Source organism: Silene latifolia, chromosome Y, assembly GCF_048544455.1.
Source record: "Silene latifolia isolate original U9 population chromosome Y, ASM4854445v1, whole genome shotgun sequence".
Classification (NCBI taxonomy): Eukaryota; Viridiplantae; Streptophyta; class Magnoliopsida; order Caryophyllales; family Caryophyllaceae; genus Silene; species Silene latifolia.
In genome coordinates, this window is record NC_133538.1 from 16,317,575 (window position 1) to 16,341,047 (window position 23,473).

A 23,473-nucleotide genomic window follows, 5' to 3' on the forward strand; every position below is an offset into this window, starting at 1 on the left:
GATATTGAGGAAACTGATTTTGTGGATGAACTCAAGATTTGGGAATTTAGTTTAATGGGTCATGTGATTGGGGCAAAGCCGACTCTCAAAATTGTTCAAGACTTTGTTACAAAACACTGAGCAAAAATTGCAACTCCTGTAGTTCAATATTACAAAAAAGGGTGGTTCTCCTTTAGATTCTCTTCCTTGGAGGATATGAACAAAGTTCTAAGGCTTGGTAGATGATAGGTGGTAATTCTCTGATTCTTAAGCAATGGACTCCTACGTTTTCTGGTAATATGGAAAGGGTAGCAACTGTTCCTGTTTGGATCCTTTTCCCGGGTCTGGATCCTTACTTGTGGTCTGAAACTGTTCTCAGTAAGATTGCTAGTAAGGTTGGTAAGCCCCTTTTTGCAGACCCTGCAACCACCAACAAGGAAAAGCTTTCTTTTGCTCGTATCTTGGTGGAAATTGATGTCTCTAGTGAGTTTATTGAATCTGTTGTCATCAATACTCCTTTTCTGGGTCAAATATCTCAGAAAGTGGTGTATGAGTGGGTTCCTTTTTACTGTTCTGGTTGTGGTAAACTGGGGCATAAAATTGATACTTATAAGTGGAATAAGCCAAAGCCTGTCTCTGAAAGCACACCTACTGTGCAGCCAGAGGTTCAGACTGCTTCCATTCAGGTGCCCACTGTGGTGGAGGAGCAGTTGAATGAGGTTACTCAACCCTATGATGCAGACCCTTTTCTTGATGGGACTTTTACTGAAGTTTCTACAGATGGTGCTGTTGTTCTTTCTCCTTCCCAACTTGGTTCCTTTCCTCTAGCCAATAAGTTTCAGGTTTTGGAGCCAGGGGAGATTTTGGAGTCTGATGCAGTTGTTTCTGAGACATCTTTGGAACTAGGTGCTACTTTAGAAGGGACCACAACTGGAATGGTATCTACACTGGAGAATGTAGACTCAGGATGCTCTTTGCTAGGTCAGAGATCTTCAGTGGTAATGCCTTCCTCCTCTGGTCTTTTTTCTGAGTTGCATTCAGCATGTTCTACTGTAGTGTTGGAAGTTAAGGAAGTTGTCCCTCCTGATAAATCTCAATGAAAGTTGCTTCCTGGAATATAAGAGGGTTTAACTGTCCTTTAAAGCATAGTGAAGTCAGAGACTATTTAGGGGTTAATAAGATTGATATTTTGGCTCTTTTGGAAACCAGGGTTAAGGAGCATAATGCTTCAAAAATTATTAGGAAGAAGTTTAGCAATTGGAATGTGGTTTACAATTACTCTCATCATTATAATGGGAGACTTGCTTCTTGTCACCTTGATGACCTTACTTGCACTGGGGTTGACATGACTTGGACTAACAAGCAAGATTCTGTGACTAGGGTATGGTCCAAATTGAATAGGGTTTTGGCTAACCCTGGCTTTATTACCTCCTATCCTAATGCTTTTGGTCACTTTCAGGAGCCTGGCCTTTCTGATCACTCACCTATTCTGGTTCAAATTTCTCAGGACAAAAAAGTTGTTAAGAGATTTAGTTTTCTTAATAGTTGGATTGCCCACCCAGATTATTTACAAACTATCAGAGCAGCTTGGATTACTCCTTTGCAGGGTAGCCCTATGTACTGTTTCTTTCAGAAGTTAAAAAGTGTTAAGCATGCTCTTACCCAATTTCATAAGCAACATTTTAGCAATATTTCTCACAGAGTTCAGTCTGCTAGGAATGCATTGATGGAGTGTCAGCAACAACTTGCCTCCAACCCTTTCTCTGATGTTCTTATTCAGGAGGAAAGACTCTTAATAGCTGATTATACCAAGCTTAAAGAGCATGAATTTTCTATCCTTTCTCAGAGGGCTAAAATTAAAGATATCCAGGACTCTGATTGCAGTTCGAAATATTTTTTTGCAAAGATTTCTGAGAGAACTCATCAGCAGGTTATTGGTGGCATTCATGATCACCATGACAAGCTTCATATGGGTTTTTCTTCTGTTAGCAATGCTTTTAACCAGTATTATCAGGATCTTTTGGGGTATAGCTCTCCTACTGAAACCTTAGATACTGATTTTATCTCTAAAGGTGTTGTGGTTACTTCTTCTGATAGGCAATCCCTGATTCGAGAGATTTCTCATTCTGAAATCAGAGATGCTCTATTCAGTATGGATTCTAATAGTAGTCCTGGTATTGATGGATTTTCAGCTGGGTTCTTTAAGTCTGCCTGGCAGATCATAGCTAAGGACTTTTGCAAAGCTGTGAATAAGTTCTTTTCCTCTAGCAAAATGTCCAAGCAGGCAAATTCAACTGTTATATCTCTTATCCCTAAGAAAGCCATACCTCATGCTGTCACTGATTATAGACCTATATCTTGCTGTACTGTCTTTTATAAGACAGTTAGTAAGGTCTTAGCCAGCAGGCTTCAAAGTGTTCTTACTTCCATTGTTGGTGCTGAACAAGCTGCTTTTATTAAAGGTCGTAGCATCTTTGAGAACATAATGCTATCTCAAACATTGGTTAAAGGATATAATAGAACTAATGTTTCACCTCGTTGCATGATAAAGGTGGACATAAGGAAGGCTTTTGATTCCCTCCAATGGTCTTTTATTGCTGCTATGCTTTCTGGTTTGGGGATTCCTCAGCAATTTATAGACTGGGTGCTTGGTTGCATTCAAACTCCATGGTATTCTTTAAAAATTAATGGTGAACTCTCTGGTTTTTTTCAAGGGAAAAATGGGATCAGGCAAGGTGATCCCCTTTCTCCTTACTTGTTTGTGCTCAGCATGGAAGTTTTATCCAGATATCTCAGGACTCTTTGTGATAAACCACTTGTTTCTTATCATCCTAAGTGTTCTAGGCTTAAGCTAAATCATTTGATTTTTGCTGATGATTTGATGATCTTTGTTAGGGGGGATGTTCCCTCTGTAGCTGCTGTTAAGAGCACTCTTAGTATCTTTCCTGAGCTTTCTGGTCTTCATGCTAACATTGAGAAAACCAACATTTATTTTGGAGGGGTGCATCCTGATGTGAAGGAGACTATTCTTGCTACAACTGGTTTTTCTGAGGGTCAGTTTCCTTTCAGATATTTAGGAGTGCCTTTGTCTACTTCTAGAGTTTCCGTGACAATGTTTGATTCCCTCATTCTTAAGATCAAACATTCTATTCAGCATTGGTCCTCTAATTTCCTTACCTATGCTGGTAGGGTTCAGTTGCTCAATTCTGTCATCTTTGGCATGGAAACTTTCTGGTGCTCATGTAATCTTTTACCCCAAGAGGTTCTACATAAGATCAATAAGCTTTGTAAGGATTTCTTTTGGGGAATTTCTTTTGAAGGCAATAGAATGGTGTTTAAAAAATGGAGGGATATCTGTTTGCTCTGGGATGCAGGTGGGTTCAACATCAAGGATCTCTCCACTTGGAATGATGCTTTGCAGTGCAGATGGCTTTATCTGTTGGCTCATACTGCTGTGGGGAGCTGGGCTTCCTGGCACCAGGCTTACATTCTGCAGCATCAGACAATCTGGAATATCCAAGCCCATGATAGCTTTTCCTCTAGTTTAAAGGGGATTCTGATTGTAAGGGATAGGTTGGTTGCTCTTACAGGTAGTATATCTAATGCCTCCTCCTTGATAAATAGTTGGTGCTCTCATGGAAAGTTTAAAGTCAATACAGCATATAGCTATCTGAGAGGTGCTGTTCTGGTTGGTCCTTGGGCTAAAGCTCTGACTCACCCTCGTATTGTTCCTAGTCATAGAATAATATGCTCTTTGGCAGCCCAGAAGAAATTAGCAACAGTGGATAATATACAGCACCGAGGATTTTATATGGTGAATAGATGCTCTCTTTGTGAAGCTGCTCTAGAGGATCATGCACACTTGTTCTTTAATTGTTCTTTTTCCAAGGATATTTGGCAACAGCTTATGTATTGGATGGGAGTGAATCGTCCTGGACTCTGTTTACTATCTGAACTTGTCCATGCTGGAATTGGAGGCAAGCAGAATTGGAGAATGGCTTGGTTCAGTACTACTTTGGCAGCAGCTGTTTATCAGATTTAGAATGAACGCAATTCCCGTCTGTTTAGAGGAAGGAAGGCTACTCTGTACATGACATTGTCAGGAAGATTAAGTTTCTAGTCTCTACTCGCCTTCTAATGTGGACTCATCATAAGTGCTATCCGCTTATAGTTGCTAGTCTATGAGGTTTTGTCTAGTGGATAGTTTTTGCAAAACTCTTGTAATTTCTTTCTTAATTGAATGAAATGATAATCTTTTTTCAAAAAAAAAAAAAAAACATTGCTTCTTCCTTAGTTGAATACTAGATTGTTGTAAAAGTTAATTTGTGAACTTCTTTTGAGTTAGGATTATTTCCTCAGGCATGTAGCTTACTTCAATTGCAAGGAAATAATGCAACTTTCCCAAATCTTTAATGCCAACCAAATGTATCATGTAAAACTTGTTTAAGAGCTTGAATATGGCTAGGATCAGACCCAGTGACTATTATATCATCAACATAAATGGCAAGAATGGTGATATTATCCTTGTCTTTTCTGATAAACAAAGAGTAATCATTTTTTGACTGTTCATACTGATGGCTCTTAAGGAAGTCACTTAGCTTAGAAAACCATTGCCTTGAAGCCTGTTTGAGCCTATACAGAGACTTCTTTAATTTGCAAACTTGATTGGTAGGATTAGGCATTCATTAGGTAATTTCATGTATACTTATTCATTTAAATAACCATGGAGGAATGTATTATTGACATCCATTTGAAATATACTCCAACCTCTATGAGCAACAACATAAACTAAGGCTCTAATTGTTGTCATCTTCACAACTGGAGAAAATGTCTCTTGATAATAAATTCCAGACCTTTGGTTGCACCCTCGAATCACAACCCTAGCCTTGTATCTTTCCAAAGTTCCATCAGAATTTAACTTGACCTTATATACTGATGTGACCATAATTGGCGCATATTTAGCCCCCGAATTACCCTTGTTTCCATGCTTTTTAGTGCTTATTTGGGTCATTTCTTATCTTTAGTTCTTTGTTTTGCATATTCTTTGAGATTTTGATCCCTTGGTAGGAAAGGAGTAAGAATCTTGCATTTTCGTGGCAAAACAAGACTAAATTGATCAAATTCAATGACCAAGCATCAAGGAGAGACAAGATTAGAAGGCCTTTGTACATATCATAGTAGAAGAGCAATGTTGAGAAAGGATCCTTGAGTCCCCAAGGAAATCCCCAAGGAATTTATGAAGAAAAGGGAAGAAAAGAAGAAGTTACCACGCTGACTGACAATCCGAGCGGATTGTCAACAATCCGCCCGTCCTGCCCTTGCACAATCCGAAAGCGTCCCACTGAATCCGCTCGGATTCCCCCTCAAAGAATCCGCCCGGATTCCCCAAAATCCGCTCGGATTCCATCGACCAAATCCGGCCGTCCCGACCTTAATCCGCCCGGATTCCTTCACAAAGACGGGTTGTCTTCTTCAAGCTACTAAAAGAGAAGCCCTTCTCTCCAAAAAATACCGGCTTCTCCTTGCTCTACTTAAAAAGTGTAATTACTAGTTTAGCCCTTAGTTAACCCTAATGCATCCTCCCTAATTTTCACTATAAATACCCCATTAGTCTAATTAGAGGAGCATGTTCTTCTTATCAATAATTAGTGTAGTTAATATCAATCAAATCTCTCTTCAATATTGTAATCAAGTATTAATCAAGTTTTAATCCAAGTTCTAGTTCTTTAATCTCTCTTTTGTTCATCCTTTATTTTGGGTAATTGAAGATTATTTGGGTTATTATTGGGAGATTGACAACCTCTCAAATCTAGCATTCAAGTACTTCTATTATTCTTGCTTTATTATTGGAATCATTACTAGGTATAATCTCTTAATCCTTTTTTAATTATTGTTAATTACTTTCATTGATTCATCATGTTTCATATTGTTGGTATGATTGACAACATTGCTAGCATGATCAACATGATAATGAGTGAGTAGTCTCTTAGCTAGGGTTAATGGGTGATTAGGGGAAAACGACATGGGGAATGATTCATGCTTAAATTAATATGCTTTCATATCTTATTTGCTTGCTTGTTTTGATCTCAACTCATGCACATGTTATATTTGATGAAATGCTAAGCCTATGAATCCTTGCATTTACTATCATCTCCTATCTTTTCAATGAGACTTGTAAGACATAACCCAACTCGAGTCTCATTAGACCATGCATGTTGTTGAGTAGGGAAGATTAAGTCGACTTGTAGGTGTTGTACAATCTAATCGATTCGGCTCCGGGACCCAAACTTTCCTAGGATTGTAAGATATAACCCAACTCAATCCATCACAACAATAATTGCTTGCTTATAATTTGAGAACATGTTTGTATGATCATATCCCATGATTCCCCTATGATCCCATGACACCCTAGTGCCTTTAATCAATTGTTTACACCCCTTTAATTCATCTTGCTTGTTTATTTTCATTGTTATTCTAGTTTAGTAACCTTTTACATCAACCCAATTTGTGACACCCCCTTAGACACCACTAGTTACAATAGAAATCTCATTTCAACTCCCGTCCCTTGGGATCCGACCTTTACTTGCCTCTTTACTAATTGTAGAGTTGCTTGTTAAGCTATAAATTGTGTTTTGATTCGACCGTGACCAACGACCACATCTATTTATTTGTGAATACGAAACGGACCGATCAAAATGGCGCGCGTTAGGGGGACGGTGTTTGTTTGATTTAGATTTCCCTTTTGTTATTAGTTGTGTCTTTCTTCGCCTTGAGGAAGTAAAAATCCTCAAGGTTTGTTCTAATCATTTTTCGAGTTGTTTGATATTTTGCGAGATGGATTTCATAGACTGTTTTGTAGAGGACCACTTGAGTATCCCCTACTTCAAGGATCCCATGCAAGCATTAGAAGCCTTAGAAGCAAGTGAGGCTAAGAGCATGTATTGGGAGTTGGAGGTGGATCTCTTCGAGGCCGCTCTAGCTAACAAGGAACTTACTCATGCACAATCCGAGTTGGTGCATAATATTCTAGTAGAAGCATGTCAACCCGTAGAGGATGAGCAATCCATCCTAGAGGATATTTTGCAAACTCAAGAGCAAGAGGAACCCATCATGGGATTTGAATATGATGAGGTTGATGAAAGTGAAGTTGAGTATGCTATGAGAATGGAATGTCTAATGGAGATGGAGCAAATTCTCAATGAAACTCCAAAGGAAGAAAGTAAGGTACAAACTCCTACTTTAAAACCCCTTCCCCAAATTTGAAATATGCTTACCTTGATGAATCAAAGACCAAACCCGTGATTGTTAATGATAGACTTGATGATGACCAATTGGGAAAATTGCTTAATGTGTTGAAACAACATGAGAAGGCTATAGGTTATAGTCTAGATGACCTTAAGGGGATAAGTCCCGACTTTTGCATGCATAGAATTCATCTAGAGGACGACCATAGACCTACCATTCAACCCCAAAGAAGATTGAACCCCCACATGCAAGAAGTTGTCAAAGGAGAGGTCATGAAATTACTTGATGCGGGAATCATATATCCCATATCGGATTCTTTGTGGGTTAGCCCCGTTCAAGTGGTACCTAAGAAAGGAGGTACCACGGTAGTGACAAATGAAAAGAATGAATTAATACCCACAAGAATGATCACCGGTTGGCGTATGTGCATTGACTACCGGAAATTAAACTCCGCAACAAGAAAAGATCACTTCCCCTTACCATTCATTGACCAAATGCTTGAGAGGCTAGCCTCTAACAAATTCTTTTGTTACCTTGACGGGTATTCGGGATTCTTCCAAATCCCTATACACCCGGATGACCAACATAAGACCACCTTCACGTGCCCTTATGGCACTTTTGCATATAGGAGGATGCCCTTTGGATTATGTAATGCCCCCGCTACTTTCCAAAGATGCATGATGAGTGTCTTCTCCGATTACCTAGAGACCATAATGGAAGTCTTTATGGATGATTTTAGTGTTTATGGAAAGGACTTTGACTCATGCTTGCATAATCTTTCTCTTGTATTGCAAAAATGTGAAGATGTTAGTCTTGTTCTAAATTGGGAAAAGTGTCATTTCATGGTCAATGAAGGAATTGTTTTGGGTCACTTGATTTCGGAAAAGGGCATCGAGGTCGATAAAGCTAAAGTTGAGGTGATAGAGAAACTCCCACCTCCCGTGAATGTTAGAGGAGTGAGAAGTTTTCTCGGTCACGCAGGTTTTTATCGTCGTTTCATAAAAGATTTTTCGAAAATAGCAAAACCCCTCACTCAACTTTTGCTTAAAGATGCCCAATTCCAATTTACTAACGAGTGTGTTGAAGCTTTCAATAGAATCAAAGAAGCATTAATCTCAGCACCAATCATTCAACCCCCGAATTGGGAGTTACCTTTCGAGATTATGTGTGATGCTAGCAACTACGCCGTTGGAGCGGTTCTTGGCCAACGGGTAGGGAGAGCTCTTCATGCCATCTATTATATAAGCAAAACCCTCGACACTTCTCAAGTAAATTATGATACAACCGAAAAGGAGCTTCTTGCCATTGTATATGATTTGGACAAATTCCGTCCCTACTTGCTTGGATCCAAGGTGATTGTATTTTCGGATCACCGTGCTCTTCGACATCTCTTGATAAAGAAGGAGGCAAAACCAAGATTGTTGACATGGATTTTGCTTCTTCAAGAATTTGATTTGGAAATAAGAGACAAGAAAGGAGCCGAGAATGTAGTGGCAGATCACTTGTCAAGAATCCGGTTTCATGATGAAAATGGAGAAACCCCGATCAATGACTCATTTCCCGACGATATTTTGATGGCTATTCAAACACAACTTGAAAGGCATCACCCCATGGTTTGCCGATTATGCCAATTATATTGTTGGAAAAGTGCTCCCTCCAAACTTGAACCACAACCAAAGGAAGAGATTCCTATTCGAAGTGAAGAGGTACTTTTGGGATGACCCAAACCTCTACAAGGAGTGTAGTGATGGGCTCTACCGGAGATGCATCCCTCAATGGGAAATCCAAGGAATCTTGGAAGGATGTCATTCATCACCCTACGGTGGGCACCATGGAGCAAGAAGAACCGTTGCAAAAATCCTCCAATCGGGCTTCTATTGGCCTACAATGTTTCAAGATACAAGAGAGTTCATCATTCATTGCGATGCTTGTCAAAGAACGGGGAATATATCTTGGAGGAACGAAATGCCACAAAGAGGCATCCTAGAGGTAGAAATCTTCGATGTTTGGGGAATTGACTACCAAGGGCCCTTTGTGACATCCAATGGGAACAAATACATCCTTGTGGCCGTCGATTATGTCTCAAAGTGGGTGGAGGCAATTGCCACCCCAAATGATGATGCGAAAACGGTCACCAAGCTTTTCAAGAAGATAATTTTCCTAAGATTTGGAGTTCCTAGAGCAATCATTAGTAATGGAGGAACACATTTCCATGAGAAAAAGCTTGCATCCCTTTTGACCAAATACGGTGTTCAACATCGATACGGCTTGGGGTATCATCCTCAAACAAGCGGTCAAGTGGAAATTTCAAATAGAGAGATCAAGCAAATCCTTGAAAAAGTTGTGAACAAGACTCGGAAAGATTGGAGCACAAAGCTTGATGATGCTCTTTGGGCTTATAGGACGGCCTACAAGACTCCCATAGGAGCCTCCCCCTACAAACTTGTATATGGAAAAGCATGTCATTTGCCAATTGAATTGGAGTATAAAGCTTATTGGGCAATCCGAGCACTCAATCTTGATCTCAAATTGAGCGGTCAAAGGAGGATGATTCAAATCCAAGAGTTGGAAGAATTCCGACTACAATCCTATGAGAATGCAAAGATTTATAAAGAAAGAACAAAATCACTTCATGACAAAAGAATTCGACAAAAGGCCTTGCACAAGGGAGACAAAGTCCTTCTATTCAATTCCCGCTACCGACTCTTTCCGGGAAAGTTGAACTCTAGATGGATGGGTCCTTATGTGATAACCGAAGTTGGAAAATATGGAGATTTCGAACTCAAGGTGGAAGATGGAAGCAAGTTCAAAGTAAATGGTCAAAGGTTGAAACCATACTATGAAGGAGCATTCATTGGAGAGGTCGAGGCTACCTACCTCGGGCCTCCTCCCCCTTGAAAGGACCATCTAAGGGAGAGTTTGGTGGAGTCCTCCCTAAACCACCACTTGTAAATATACTAACCCCCTAACTTGTATTTATTTATTGCATTTGTTTTAATAATAGGATGAACTCTTTTCATGAGCGTAAGTGAGGGAGGGTTTCTAATAATTTCTGAATGAAGGAAGGAACAAATGCCCGAGTGTGGGGACGCATGGAAGAAAGGAGAAAAAGTCAAAATTGGCTACTGCGTGAACCGTGCGGATTCCAGAGAATCCGGCCGTCTTGTCGAATCCGGGCGTATAGGGGAGAAACCGCACGTCCGGCTACGCCGACAAATTGAAGATTTCTGGGTGAGGTCGAATCCGAGCGGCCCGTGAAGAATCCGTGCGTCTTGAGGAATCCTACGCTCGAAGAAAGACACCCGTCTTTTCACCTTTGCATTTCAAAGAAAAATCTCTGTACTGGAATCCGCCCGTCTTCTCAAAAAGACGCCCGTCCCACCTTGAAAGAATCCGAGCGTCTTATGCTCGGGACGCCCGTCTTATGGCGTCAAAATTTTGGGATTTTACTCGTGCGTAATCCGGCGTATTGCCCAGAATCCGCCCGTCCCGTGAAGAGAGAATCCGAGCGTCTTCTCTTTAAATCCGTCTTCTCGTTATTTTTCAACCCGACTTTTTCCAATTAAATTACCACCCCACCACACATACTTTGACACATCACTATTCCTTCCACTTACCCTATAAAACCCACCTCCTTATGACTCCCATACATATCCAAATCACTCTCTTTACCCTCAAAATTAAAAATCCCCAATTTTCTAGGGTTTCCAATTCTCAATCAACAAGGAACATCCTTAGTAAAATCTTCAAATCAAAAGAACCCAACAAAAGAAGCAAGAATGGCACCAAGGAGATCCTCCTTTAGAAGTGCAAGAAGACCAAGGATGGTGGGAAGTTCCTCTACCTCACATCTCAACACCATTAGAAGGGAACATGTAGAGATTGTAGATCTCACAAGGCTCGATGATTTCTCGAATGTGGAATTCCTTGATGATGTGCAGCGATTGGTCTTCCACCGACTCTTAAGTAAGAATATTCTTCCCACTAAATTTCTTTGTCATGATACCTTAAGAAAGCTTGGAATTTTTCACCAAGTAGAAGCACTCTTTGAGGTTTTTGGTCTTTCGACTCTCTTTCGCATGTATGAACCAACCTATCGGTCCCTTGTGCTAGAATTCTTAAGCTTTTTGAAGATCACAACCGTAAACAAAGTGATATGCATAGAGTTTCGGTTGGAAAATGTTTCTAGGATGATGACCCTTGTCGAGTTTGCCAATGTGTTCGGACTTGATGTTTCGCCTACCCGAACATCAAAGCCCAAAAAGTATAATGTTGCACCATTGTGGAGGGCCATGACGGGCCGGGATTTCATTCTTACCAAAGAGTGTCTTGCTTTTCACATCCAAAACCCGATCTTGAGGATTACATATCGATTTCTTTCGGGTACTCTTTTTCGCCCGAGATCCGCCATTGTCAACCAATTGGACCTTGTATTTATGGAATCATACCTCAACATTCAAGGGAGAGATAGGTATCACTTCAACGCACCTCTAGTTTTGCTAGAGAAGTGGGCAAGGTTTAGAAATGGGGATGATGATGGAATGAAGCACATAGTGAATGGTGGACTCATAACTAGACTTGCAAAGCACTTCAACCCAAGGTTCAATGAGAACAATGAGTACACTTCACTTACGGGGGAACAAGAATTAATGAAGATCTACTTGTCGTCCAACACCATTGGATAACCCTTGAGGGGGTTGATAAGAGGATAAAGTGGTTGACAAAAGGGAGCGATCCACTCTATCTCCCAATACACGATCTACCACGGGTCTCCCCAAGAAGAGGAAGCTTGTCCCCAATGCCCTCCTACCTCATCCCAAGTCAAACAAGGCAAACTCCACCTCCACAAAATCCACCACCACAACAAGAACAACAAACTCAAAATGAGAAGATAAAAGTGCCTCCTTACCCCTTTCCCTACCAACCATATAACCATCCAAATCCCTTCATCCTCCCCCGTGACGACTTTGTCACGGGAATTTTGCAAGATTTACACTACCGTCAATATGAGACCTCCGTGGATACTTATTATGCTCTTTACCCCAATACTATGAGATGGCTCAAAAAGGACGGATTAGTGAGGAAGGAGCTTTCCCCTCATGGGCTCAAATGGAATTGCTCTTTCCCAAATCGGAGAAGGCTAATGAAGGGGCGAACGGTCGCAAAGGGGAAGAAAGTGGGGATTCTTGTGGAGGTGATACGGTGAAGCTTGAGAGTGAAGATGAATTCATGGATCCAAGTTTAAGTGATGCTTCAAAGGATATTTGGGATAGCGATATAGAGGGAGATGATGCGGATGCCTAGGAGACTACTTCATCACTAGGTGGAACAAGCATGAGCGGCCACCTAAGTTCAAGTGAAGTTCTCTCATCTCTTCTCTTTATCTTTATTTTTCATGAAAAGAAGTTTGTGTCTTGTCTCTTTGTATTTCATTGTTGGTTTAGTCCTAGCAACATCAAAGGACTCACACCTCGGTACCATTGAGGTGTTCTTATTGTTCCCATTTGTAAAATCCAAAATGATAAAACTAGTTTCATGCATAGCATAGTGTATGCATGAACTATACCCATCCTTGGACATTAGCAATAGTGTCTCACTCGGTTTGGGGAAGTTAATGCATACACAACGGGAGGTAATCTAAATTATCCTCTCCGTCATAACAAAAACCATGCATCATGTAGTGTAACTTAGTATAGAATTGCATTTAGTATAGAAACCATACATCATCTTTGCATAATTTCCATCATTTTGGCCATTGAGGACAATGCCCATATTAGTGTGGGGATGGGAATTCTAACATTTAACTCTTATTCAAAAACCCATAAAAATTGAAAAATTTCAAAAAAATCATAAAAATTGAAAAAAATTGAAAAACCAAAAACAAGTTCATTTCCTTTGTATATATTGTCTTGTATATATTGTGTTTGTTTATCCTTGTTCACTTTGATTGACTACGCCACATCCGAGACATGAGGATATTGAAGACCGCATGGTATGATCTTTCCAATCTCCTTTTTCCTCTTTATGTTAATGACTATGTGGCTTTATTTTGATTGATGCGGTATAACAATGTGAACTTAGGACTTGCATTTAGTTTATTTGGCATATTAGTTGGTAGAATCATATGCATTAGGATGTTTATATGTTAGTTGCATCATGGCATGTAGTTACATGTTAGAAAAATTTTGCGAAACCGTCTACTTGGGAAGCTTGACAAGTGTATATAGGCCCTAGTAGATGCTTTTTATTCTTAAGACTTTGCTTGTTAGAATACTTGTAAAACACCCTAGGATGTGTCATGCTAGTATCCTTTGACCCATGGATTAAGGCCTAGTCAAGAGTACCTTGTGGTGTGATAACTCCTTGGCTACCGTTTATTCCAAGGTGACCCTTGAAACCATGCATACATCCATCATCCATGTTCTACCACCTTTTTGTCATCAAAGGGAATGGGCACAAAAAGAAATCAATTTGAGTTCAATGAAATGAAAAGTGAAAGAAAGTTTGCAAAAATGCATCAAAAGAAAAGAGGAGCAAAAATAGACTCCTAAGCTTCAAATACAAGGCACCCTCGTTACTAATTGGGGTGACTTTGAAAATATTCAAAAAGAAATGCAAAAAGTTGTCAAGTATTGAAATGCCAAAAATAAAAAAGAAATGGCAAAGAAAGTGTTCTCAAATGTCAAATGCCACAAGAAATTGGGGGGAAAACAAAAACAAAAGCAAACTCCCAAAATGAAACTCAAATATCTATTGATCCCTTTATCCATCATATCCCATTTTTGTGCATGGAGAGAGGGGACGACCCTTCTTCTTGTCTAGGCAAGAGGGGGAATTCCACGATCCTCCAGTGTTTCTAACACCATAGGGAGTCTACTCTTGACAAAAGCATTTAACGATTGAGGACAAAGGTACCCTAGTTTGACACATTTTGGAGGTGATTTATTGGTATCCTTCTAGGCTTAGTAGTTTGAAGAAATTGCATCTATGAAGGATTGTGTACCCTTGAATTGCTTCCCTTGTAGATAATTTCTGCCACTTGATGAGGGAGGGGCTATTCTTTTTGTAGATGCATCCATTATATGTTTTTGTGTGCTTAATGTTTGGATGTGTCGCCATTTTGGCAAGACCCACCTTGCCTTGCAAGAAGGCATCCTACCTCATGGTTGTCTTGTTGTGAGTTGAAGGGGCGGAGTGAGACCCGCTAATTGTCTCATATCGGCTATATTATTAGGATAGGCTAGTATTGGTCCTAGTCTTTGTCACCTCTTTACTCGGGACGAGCAAAGGTTCGGTTTGGGGATATTTGATGTGACCATAATTGGCGCATATTTAGCCCCCGAATTACCCTTGTTTCCGTGCTTTTTAGTGCTTATTTGGGTCATTTCTTATCTTTAGTTCTTTGTTTTGCATATTCTTTGAGATTTTGATCCCTTGGTAGGAAAGGAGTAAGAATCTTGCATTTTCGTGGCAAAACAAGACTAAATTGATCAAATTCAATGACCAAGCATCAAGGAGAGACAAGATTAGAAGGCCTTTGTACATATCATAGTAGAAGAGCAATGTTGAGAAAGGATCCTTGAGTCCCCAAGGAAATCCCCAAGGAATTTATGAAGAAAAGGGAAGAAAAGAAGAAGTTACCACGCTGACTGACAATCCGAGCGGATTGTCAACAATCCGCCCATCCTGCCCTTGCACAATCCGAGTGTCCCAGCTGAATCCGCTCGGATTCCCCTCAAAGAATCCGCCCGGATTCCCCAAAATCCGCTCGGATTCCATCGACCAAATCCGGCCGTCCCGACCTTAATCCGCCCGGATTCCTTCACAGCACGGGTTGTCTTCTTCAAGCTACGAAAAGAGAAGCCCTTCTCTCCAAAAATACCGGCTTCTCCTTGCTCTACTTAAAAAGTGTAATTACTAGTTTAGCCCTTAGTTAACCCTAATGCATCCTCCCTAATTTTCACTATAAATACCCCATTAGTCTAATTAGAGGAGCATGTTCTTCTTATCAATAATTAGTGTAGTTAATATCAATCAAATCTCTCTTCAATATTGTAATCAAGTATTAATCAAGTTTTAATCCAATTTTTAGTTCTTTAATCTCTCTTTTGTTCATTCTTTATTTTGGGTAATTGAAGATTATTTGGGTTATTATTGGGAGATTGACAACCTCTCAAATCTAGCATTCAAGTACTTCTATTATTCTTGCTTTATTATTGGAATCATTACTAGGTATAATCTCTTAATCCTTTTTTAATTATTGTTAATTACTTTCATTGATTCATCATGTTTCATATTGTTGGTATGATTGACAACCTTGCTAGCATGATCAACATGATAATGAGTGAATAGTCTCTTAGCTAGGGTTAATGGGTGATTAGGGGAAACCGACATGGGGAATGATTCATGCTTAAATTAATATGCTTTCATATCTTATTTGCTTGCTTGTTTTGATCTCAACTCATGCACATGTTATATTTGATGAAATGCTAAGCCTATGAATCCTTGCATTTACTATCATCTCCTATCTTTTCAATGAGACTTGTAAGACATAACCCAACTCGAGTCTCATTAGACCATGCATGTTGTTGAGTAGGGAAGATTAAGTCGACTTGTAGGTGTTGTACAATCTAATCGATTCGGCTCCGGGACCCAAACTTTCCTAGGATTGTAAGATATAACCCAACTCAATCCATCACAACAATAATTGCTTGCTTATAATTTGAGAACATGTTTGTATGATCATATCCCATGATTCCCCTATGATCCCATGACACCCTAGTGCCTTTAATCAATTGTTTACACCCCTTTAATTCATCTTGTTTGTTTATTTTCATTGTTATTCTAGTTTAGTAACCTTTTACATCAACCCAATTTGTGACACCCCCTTAGACACCACTAGTTACAATAGAAATCTCATTTCAACTCCCGTCCCTTGGGATCCGACCTTTACTTGCCTTTTTACTAATTGTAGAGTTGCTTGTTAAGCTATAAATTGTGTTTTGATTCGACCGTGACCAACGACCACATCTATTTATTTGTGAATACGAAACGGACCGATCATATACCCATTTAAAGGAGATAGCCTTTCGTCCTTGTAGTAAATCAGTCAATTCCCATGTGCCCTTGTCTTGGAGAGAGCCTTAAACTCTTGCTTCATAGCCTTTACCCAGTTCTCATCATTAGAGGCCTCTTGATAGCTGGATGGCTCAGAATAGGAGGTCATGTGGTTGATTTTGTGTTAGGAAGATGTTGGAAGAGCATTGAACTTGACAAGATTACACCAGTGGGTTTGACAAGAAGCAAAGTGAGTGGAGTGTGGTAATTCCACAGCATAATCATTGAGGTATGAGGGAAGTCTTCTGACTTTACCTGTGGCAGAGGTAGACACTGGTGGGGAAGTAGTATCACTGTCAACCAGTTCTGAACTGTGGCTTTCTTCAGGTGTGGTTGATGGTGTAGGATTAGGCATCAGACCTTCAATATCTTATGTCAAGATATCCTCATCATTATAAGAATTATTGTTCCCAAAGAAAATGGGATTTGTCATGCCTTGTGGGGGTAGATGGCACGCTATCTTGATCAAAATGCTCAGACAGATTTGTTGTGTGAAAAAGGGAAAACATTTTCATGGAAAGTTACATCTCTACTGTGAAACATTCTCTGTGTCTCCAAGTCCAATACAGTGTAAGCCTTCTTACGATTGGGATAACCAAGAAAAACACAGGGTGTTGCTCTTGGTTGGAACTTATCCCTTCCCCTTTTTGAGGTAGCCACAAAACATAAGCATCCAAAACATCTCAGATGATCATAAGAAGGTGTTTCCTTGTATAAAATCTTAAGGGGTGCTTTGTTGTGTAGGAAAGATAAGGGCATTCTATTAATAAGGTATGTTGCAGTCAAGAGACACTCTCCCCAGAATTTGACAGGAAGGTTAGCTTGAAAAAATAGACTTCCGACACTCTCAAGGAGGTGTTTATGTTTCCTCTCAACCACCCCATTTATTTTGTTGAGGGGTGTCAAACACAAGACGTTTGATGTGCAATGCCTTTAGATTCATAGTATGCTAATGCCTGAGTGTCACCAAATTCATAACCATTGCGACTTCTAATAGTTTTTACATGTGCCCGAAATTGGTTTTCTACGTAGGTGATAAATGTTTTAAGCATAGGTAGTGTATTACTTTTATGGGCAAGGAGGTGAGTTCATGTTGTTATTGAAAAATCATCAACAATGGTGAGAAAAAAACGATAACCAAAATGCGTAGGGGTATGGTATGGTCCCCACTAGTCAACATGAAGTAATTAAAAAATCCTTTTGGAATTGAATTGCTGTTTGGAAAGGGCTTTCTATGGAGCCTTGCTTTAGGAAAATTTGACAAATAGAAGAAGTTTGCTGCTTACAATCTTTTATTATAGGCAAAAACTTTAAATTAGGAAAAGGAAGATGGCCTAATCTACAATGCCATCTATCTAAGAAAACAGAAGCATTGACAGCAGCATCACATGTCTGGTTTTGATTTTGGGTTGAAGCAGCAACTTTGGTGTTGTTTGTGGGCTTGGAATTAGCAAAATATATGCCATTTTTTTGTCTACCAAAGTGCAAGAATTTGATCATGGATAGAACCTGTATGAAGCAATGGTTAGGAGTGAAGATAATGGTTATGTTAAAATCTTTTGTGAGTTGACTGATGGATAAGAGGTTGAATTGGAAATTAGGAATATATAAAACATTATTTAAAGTGATATTTGGTGTAAATTTAATGACACCAACACCAACAACCTGAATCTTAGTTCCATTGTAAATGGTGATATGGCATGACTCTTTCAACTTAATGTATCTATGAAAAAACTGCAAGTTTGGTGTCATGTGACTAGAAGCCCCACTATCAACAATCCATTCATATTTTAAAGGATTGTCAGGGTTTTGAGAACTACCTGCCATCATAGAAAGTTCAGAGCTGGAAGATTTGAGATTAAATTTGCTCAGATCCTGTAGAATTTGATCATATTCCGCATTACCCTGACTACCAGAAGACTCTCCATGTTCTAATTGCTTGTTGACAGCAGTAGTAGCATCTGCAGCCACCCTTCTGTTTCCCCTCAGTTCTGGGTGCAGGATATAACACCTTGAATCACTGTGGAAATCCATATTGCAGTGGGTGCAATGGTAGTTGTTCCTTCTGAATGGGACCTCATTCTTGTTGTTTAGATTCTTGTTGGCAGAGTTCACATTTCCCTTGTTGTTGTCATTCTTGAATCTATTATTTCTGTTGATGTAAGAGTTTTTGTTGGTATTGTTCCATCCCCTAGTGGCCATAGCAGAAGCTTCTAGGTTCAGGACATTTTGAAAAGAAATATCCCTCTGCTTTTCTTCTTAAATTAAAAGAGAGTAAACTCCATTAATGTTGGGAATGGGTTTGAACATTAGGATTTGCCCTCTTATAGAATTATAACTGCCATTGAGTCCCAGGAATTTCATAACCCTTCGATCTTCTTCGTGCTTGATAATGGTTTTGTAAGCTCCACAGGTGCACCCACACGTACACTTAATGATCCAGATGTTCCTTATTACCTCCCAACATTTTTTGAGATTGGTGAAGTAGGTTGAAATCGAGTCAAAACCTTGGGATATTTAGTTTAAGCTATCCTACACTTGATATAGCCTTGCACCATTATATTGTTCAAATCTCTCCTATAGTTCTTCCCATATACCCTTTGCAGTCTCAGTGAAAAGGACACTAGACTCTCTTCAGACACACTACCAAAAATCCATGAGATGACTATGTCATTGCATCTATCCCACTGCCTTATCTTAACAGCATCAGTAGTGGGCCTAACCAGATCCCCATTTATAAAACCAATTTTATTTTTGGCAGAAAGGGAGATGAGCATGGATCTCTTATAGGAACCATAGTCATCACCATTAAAAGGGGTAGTAACCAAGGATAATACATTAGTATCAACAGGATGGACAAAAAATAGGTTGGACGTTGGATCTTTATCATTCATTTTAGAGACGACAAACAAACTAAGTAAGAAACTTTTTCAACGGAAAAGAAAAAACAGCAGAAAAACAACAAAGACCGAGATAAACAGAAATCACCTGGATAAATTAATGAAGAGACGGATTTTAACCCGCTTTGATACCATGTGAAAATTTGTGATAAATAGCCATATTGATGATTAGAATTGCAGAATAAATGTTGTGGTTTGTTTTGGAAATTATATTGATTGATGGTAATGTTATTATCTTGCGGCTGCATACACGGGGTACATTATATAGAACATATAGATGATACAAAATGGCAGAAACCTAGGAGAATAAAGCCTGTACAATGGGCCTGGAGAATTGGGCACTGATTATTTGCTACATTGGATCAGGAGCCCTGAGTGGGTCATGCGACAGCTGTGCCTTGGTGTGTCTATGACCACTACTTCGTCCAGTCATAGTATTCAACATTGCACAAATGAATTCCTCTACCCAAAGTTCACATACAAGAGTTGACAAGTAAATGCTATCAATATATTATAGAAGGCTTCATACATATTACTTAAATACATGGATTAGTTTCGCCTAATTTTGCAGTCGAGGTGCTGACGGAAGTAGCCTTCTAAAATTTATCTCAGTTTTGCTCAGCCCCATTCCAAGACTTGTTCCTGAAAAGTTCAAAGCCTATACTGTACATTATGATGAGTTAAGAACTCAAGATTACGCCACGCTAACAATATAACAAATTCAGCTCTTAGTCACAAACTCATCTTGCACAAGTCGGACGAAAAGAAATTCAAAATGCATCAAGCTAAACTAAGCATAGATCAAAAGTTCAAAACCGAATGTCCGAAAAAACAAATCAGGTTTTTGTTAACAATAATGCAGTTTATGATAGTTGTTAACACATAAACTTTATTTAAAAACAAGCAAGATTAGATTTTTTGAGTTTAATGTATTGAATTTGTCAATGAAAAATTACTTTTGACATCGTTAACCAAATATGGTAAAGTCACCTCTTGAATTTTCATTTCGGATATGTTTTCTCTAGGATTCTTGGCTTCTTGCATAGGTTTTATCCTTAGTTCTGTAGGGATTAAAACAACATTTTCTCTCAATTCTCCTATAATTTTGTGGTCTTCTTAACTTCATGATTTTTTAACTTTTTGATATAGATATGTCTCTTAATAATTCTAACTTAAAATTGACTTGAACAAATCGTATAATCTCGAAAAATTAGGGCGATCTTGAAGGGAAAAATACGTCAATTTTTTCAAAAAAATTGAATGGATTTTGGAAGATAATTATGGTGGACTGACCAAACAACACTGCATTTTTGGAAGACTATGAACAAATTGCCATATAAATATGAAAGTCCTAGTTGAAAAAATGATGGGAGTGCGACAACGAAAGGGTGGTATGATCTGGGAACTAGTTGAAAAAAAATATCTTTGTTTTATGGTTCGATAAAGGAGAATACAAAGTTCGTGTTCTACAAGAATAGCTATGACCTTTAAATGACACATCTTTGTTCTATAAGACCTCCTTGATCACGCTATTGAGAGCGAGGCACCATTATTTTTTGCGTCTTTCGAGTCCATATTTATAACCCACCATCAAAAGGACGAATGAATGTAGACAATAATGCTAAAACTCTGGGTAATTTTGACTGGTAACTTTGTGAAAATTGACAGCTCGGTGAACCCAACGATTAATAGTTCGATGAGATTGAGAGTTGTGAGTGATGTGAGACGATGACTTTTATATTTTATCGAGCTGAGTTTGAATGGTAGTAAGAAGTGGTGGATGAACATACCTATCAAACTACTAATGGCTCAAATGAACTGAGAAGAATAAGAGATGTTATAAAGAAGATAAAAGATCGGTCATATCCCGAATTCAATACCTTGAAAGTAGATAAAACTTTTTAATGCTCTACGTAAGTCTGATCATTTAAGAAATGTTCATCATGCTTAGTACGTAAGTCTGACTTACGTAGAATAGTAAAAAGTTTAAGCTGCGATCGTTTCATTATAGAAGCGATGATAGGCTGAAATATGATAGAAGAGGACACGTAACAAATGTGGATTTTTTATTACAAATTATTTTGGTGGAAGCGTTGGGAATTCTAGCACTATGTCACTTTAGTGGAAAAACATACATGCGACATTACATTCTTATGATGGTCACCATATATAGAGCATTGTATATGGGGAAGAAACGAAACCGAACTGGAAAGCAATAAGAGTCTATGGATGTCTTGAAAGGACAAACAAATATAAAATAAACTTCAGATATGGTATGAGACCTTTATAATATTTTAAGATGTTAATCATTTTGTTTAGAGACTTTAATGAGATCCTTTATGACCATGAGAAAGAAGGTGGGCCATGGCATTTAGAGAGGCAAATAAATGGGTTTTAGAAATATGTTGGATGCAAGTGCTCTTCTTGATATGGGTTTTTGTAGGAAAAAATTTACTCATGGTAGTGAAGTAACGAAACAGGAAGGGTAGTGTTGCGAGAGCACCTTGATATGGGGTAGTCAGAGCACTCGTGTCAATGCGGAAGTCCTACAAAATTGAGCCGTTTTGGCACTTGAACCCATAATTTCAAAATGTTGTTGAAAAGGTTTGGAGGAAGGCGGTTTAATCGAGAGTGAAGGTTAAAATTTAAGGGACATGCTAAATCCCGCACACAATTTTACTTAATCCAACACATATTTTCACCTTATTCCAATTTTACCCCTCTCACTTTTCACACAACATACCCTAACAACTCCAATCGCCGACCACCACCTAAGCCGACGGGACTTGTATAGACCGTTCGCAACCGCTGCTGGTATTGCCCCAAACAGCCACCGTATATCCCTCTAAAGCAACCACCGCAAACGCCCGAAAAGCCTCCTCACTACGCCCTCGCCATAACGCCGAGTCGCCGACGACTACCCTGCCACGGCCAATTCGACGACGACGACCACCAACCACTATTTCAACAACCAAAAAAACAAAACCCTAAGTCTCAAAATTCCCGTAAAAAAAACAATTCATATAATCAATTGAAAGATTGGTAGTAAAATTGTTGATAAAACGGTATAATTACCCGCCATATGTGCGAATTAAGATCCATAGTCGTCGAATTATTGAAGAATTGGTTAGGCTGTGAGAGGAGAGAAGGGAGAAATTTTTTTCATTTTTTTTGGATGAGGGTAGGACTGGAACGATAGAGTAAAATGTGCGGGATTAAGTAAACTTGTGTGCGGGATTTAGCAATTGCGAAATTTAAAAGTGTGGGTTGTGACTTTCTTCATGGGAAAAAGAGAAGTTTTGTGATCTAAAATTTTGTGTTCGAGTAAAGGAGAAAGCTCTTAACTTATGGCAACATAGAGAGCCTTCTGCTAATAGGCTTCCACAATGACAAAGTTATTTTTGGAAAAGCTTGAATTACTCCATAACCAAATTGAGACATATTGATATATAAAACCTTAAGAATGCTAAATTCCCCATGGTGATAAAAACATAAGCTACTTTCACAATTAAGCGAAGCAAAGGTGAAAACATAACAATGTTAACTTGTTAAGGGCCATTTTGCGTTGAATGATGACTGGTGTAGTTATTAAAGGGAGCTTATAAAGATTATCACATCTCACTTTGGTGAGTCGTTTCGCACTAATCTACTGATTTTACAGAGGTTTCAGACGTGATGAATGCGGGAGAAACCCCCTATAGAAGTGAAAATTAAACATGTATGTTTGATATTATTTATCCCAACAAAGCACACGTGCAGATGTTTTGCACGTGGGTTTTTATCAAAGACATTGGGAGATTGTTTGTTTGGATCTTTGTGAGTTTATGCGCGATTGGTGGAGTGATTACATTCGGTATGAGATAATTTAAGACAACTTATGTGGTTTTAATTGCAAAGGGTAATAATCCTCCGAGCCTGTGATTTGATTACTGTCCTGGGTTCGAAGGTAATATCATAGTGTGGACATGGGCCACCCGCGCTGCGCGCACCCGTGCATTGGTGAATGTTTAAGGCGGCGGCACTTCTCCCACGGAACCTTGGATAGCCAAAGTATGCCATCGGCCGTTACCGATTTGTGAGGCATTGAAACCGGTGAAAGGTTAAATAAGCCTGCATTTATGAAGTCGCCACCAATTTTTATGGGAAATTGGAACCGTTCGAATACCTCGTGCCATGTCAAGACACAAAGTTGTGACATGAATACTAAGAACTCGTTACCCTTAGCATTCTAT

General features: G+C 39.1%; 1 protein-coding gene across 1 annotated transcript; it reads left to right on the forward strand.

Annotated features, from left to right (window-relative positions):
- Window positions 1-1,075: 1,075 nt before the first annotated feature.
- On the forward strand, window positions 1,076-4,021 carry LOC141627650 (uncharacterized). Its single transcript, XM_074440881.1, has one exon. The coding sequence runs from the start codon at window positions 1,076-1,078 to the stop codon at window positions 4,019-4,021; it is 2,946 nt and encodes a 981-aa protein (XP_074296982.1).
- Window positions 4,022-23,473: the final 19,452 nt, after the last annotated feature.

Bases quoted from the DNA above. Each gene is read 5' to 3' on its own strand.
- LOC141627650 (XM_074440881.1), top strand. From the start codon at position 1,076: ATGAAAGTTGCTTCCTGGAATATAAGAGGGTTTAACTGTCCTTTAAAG.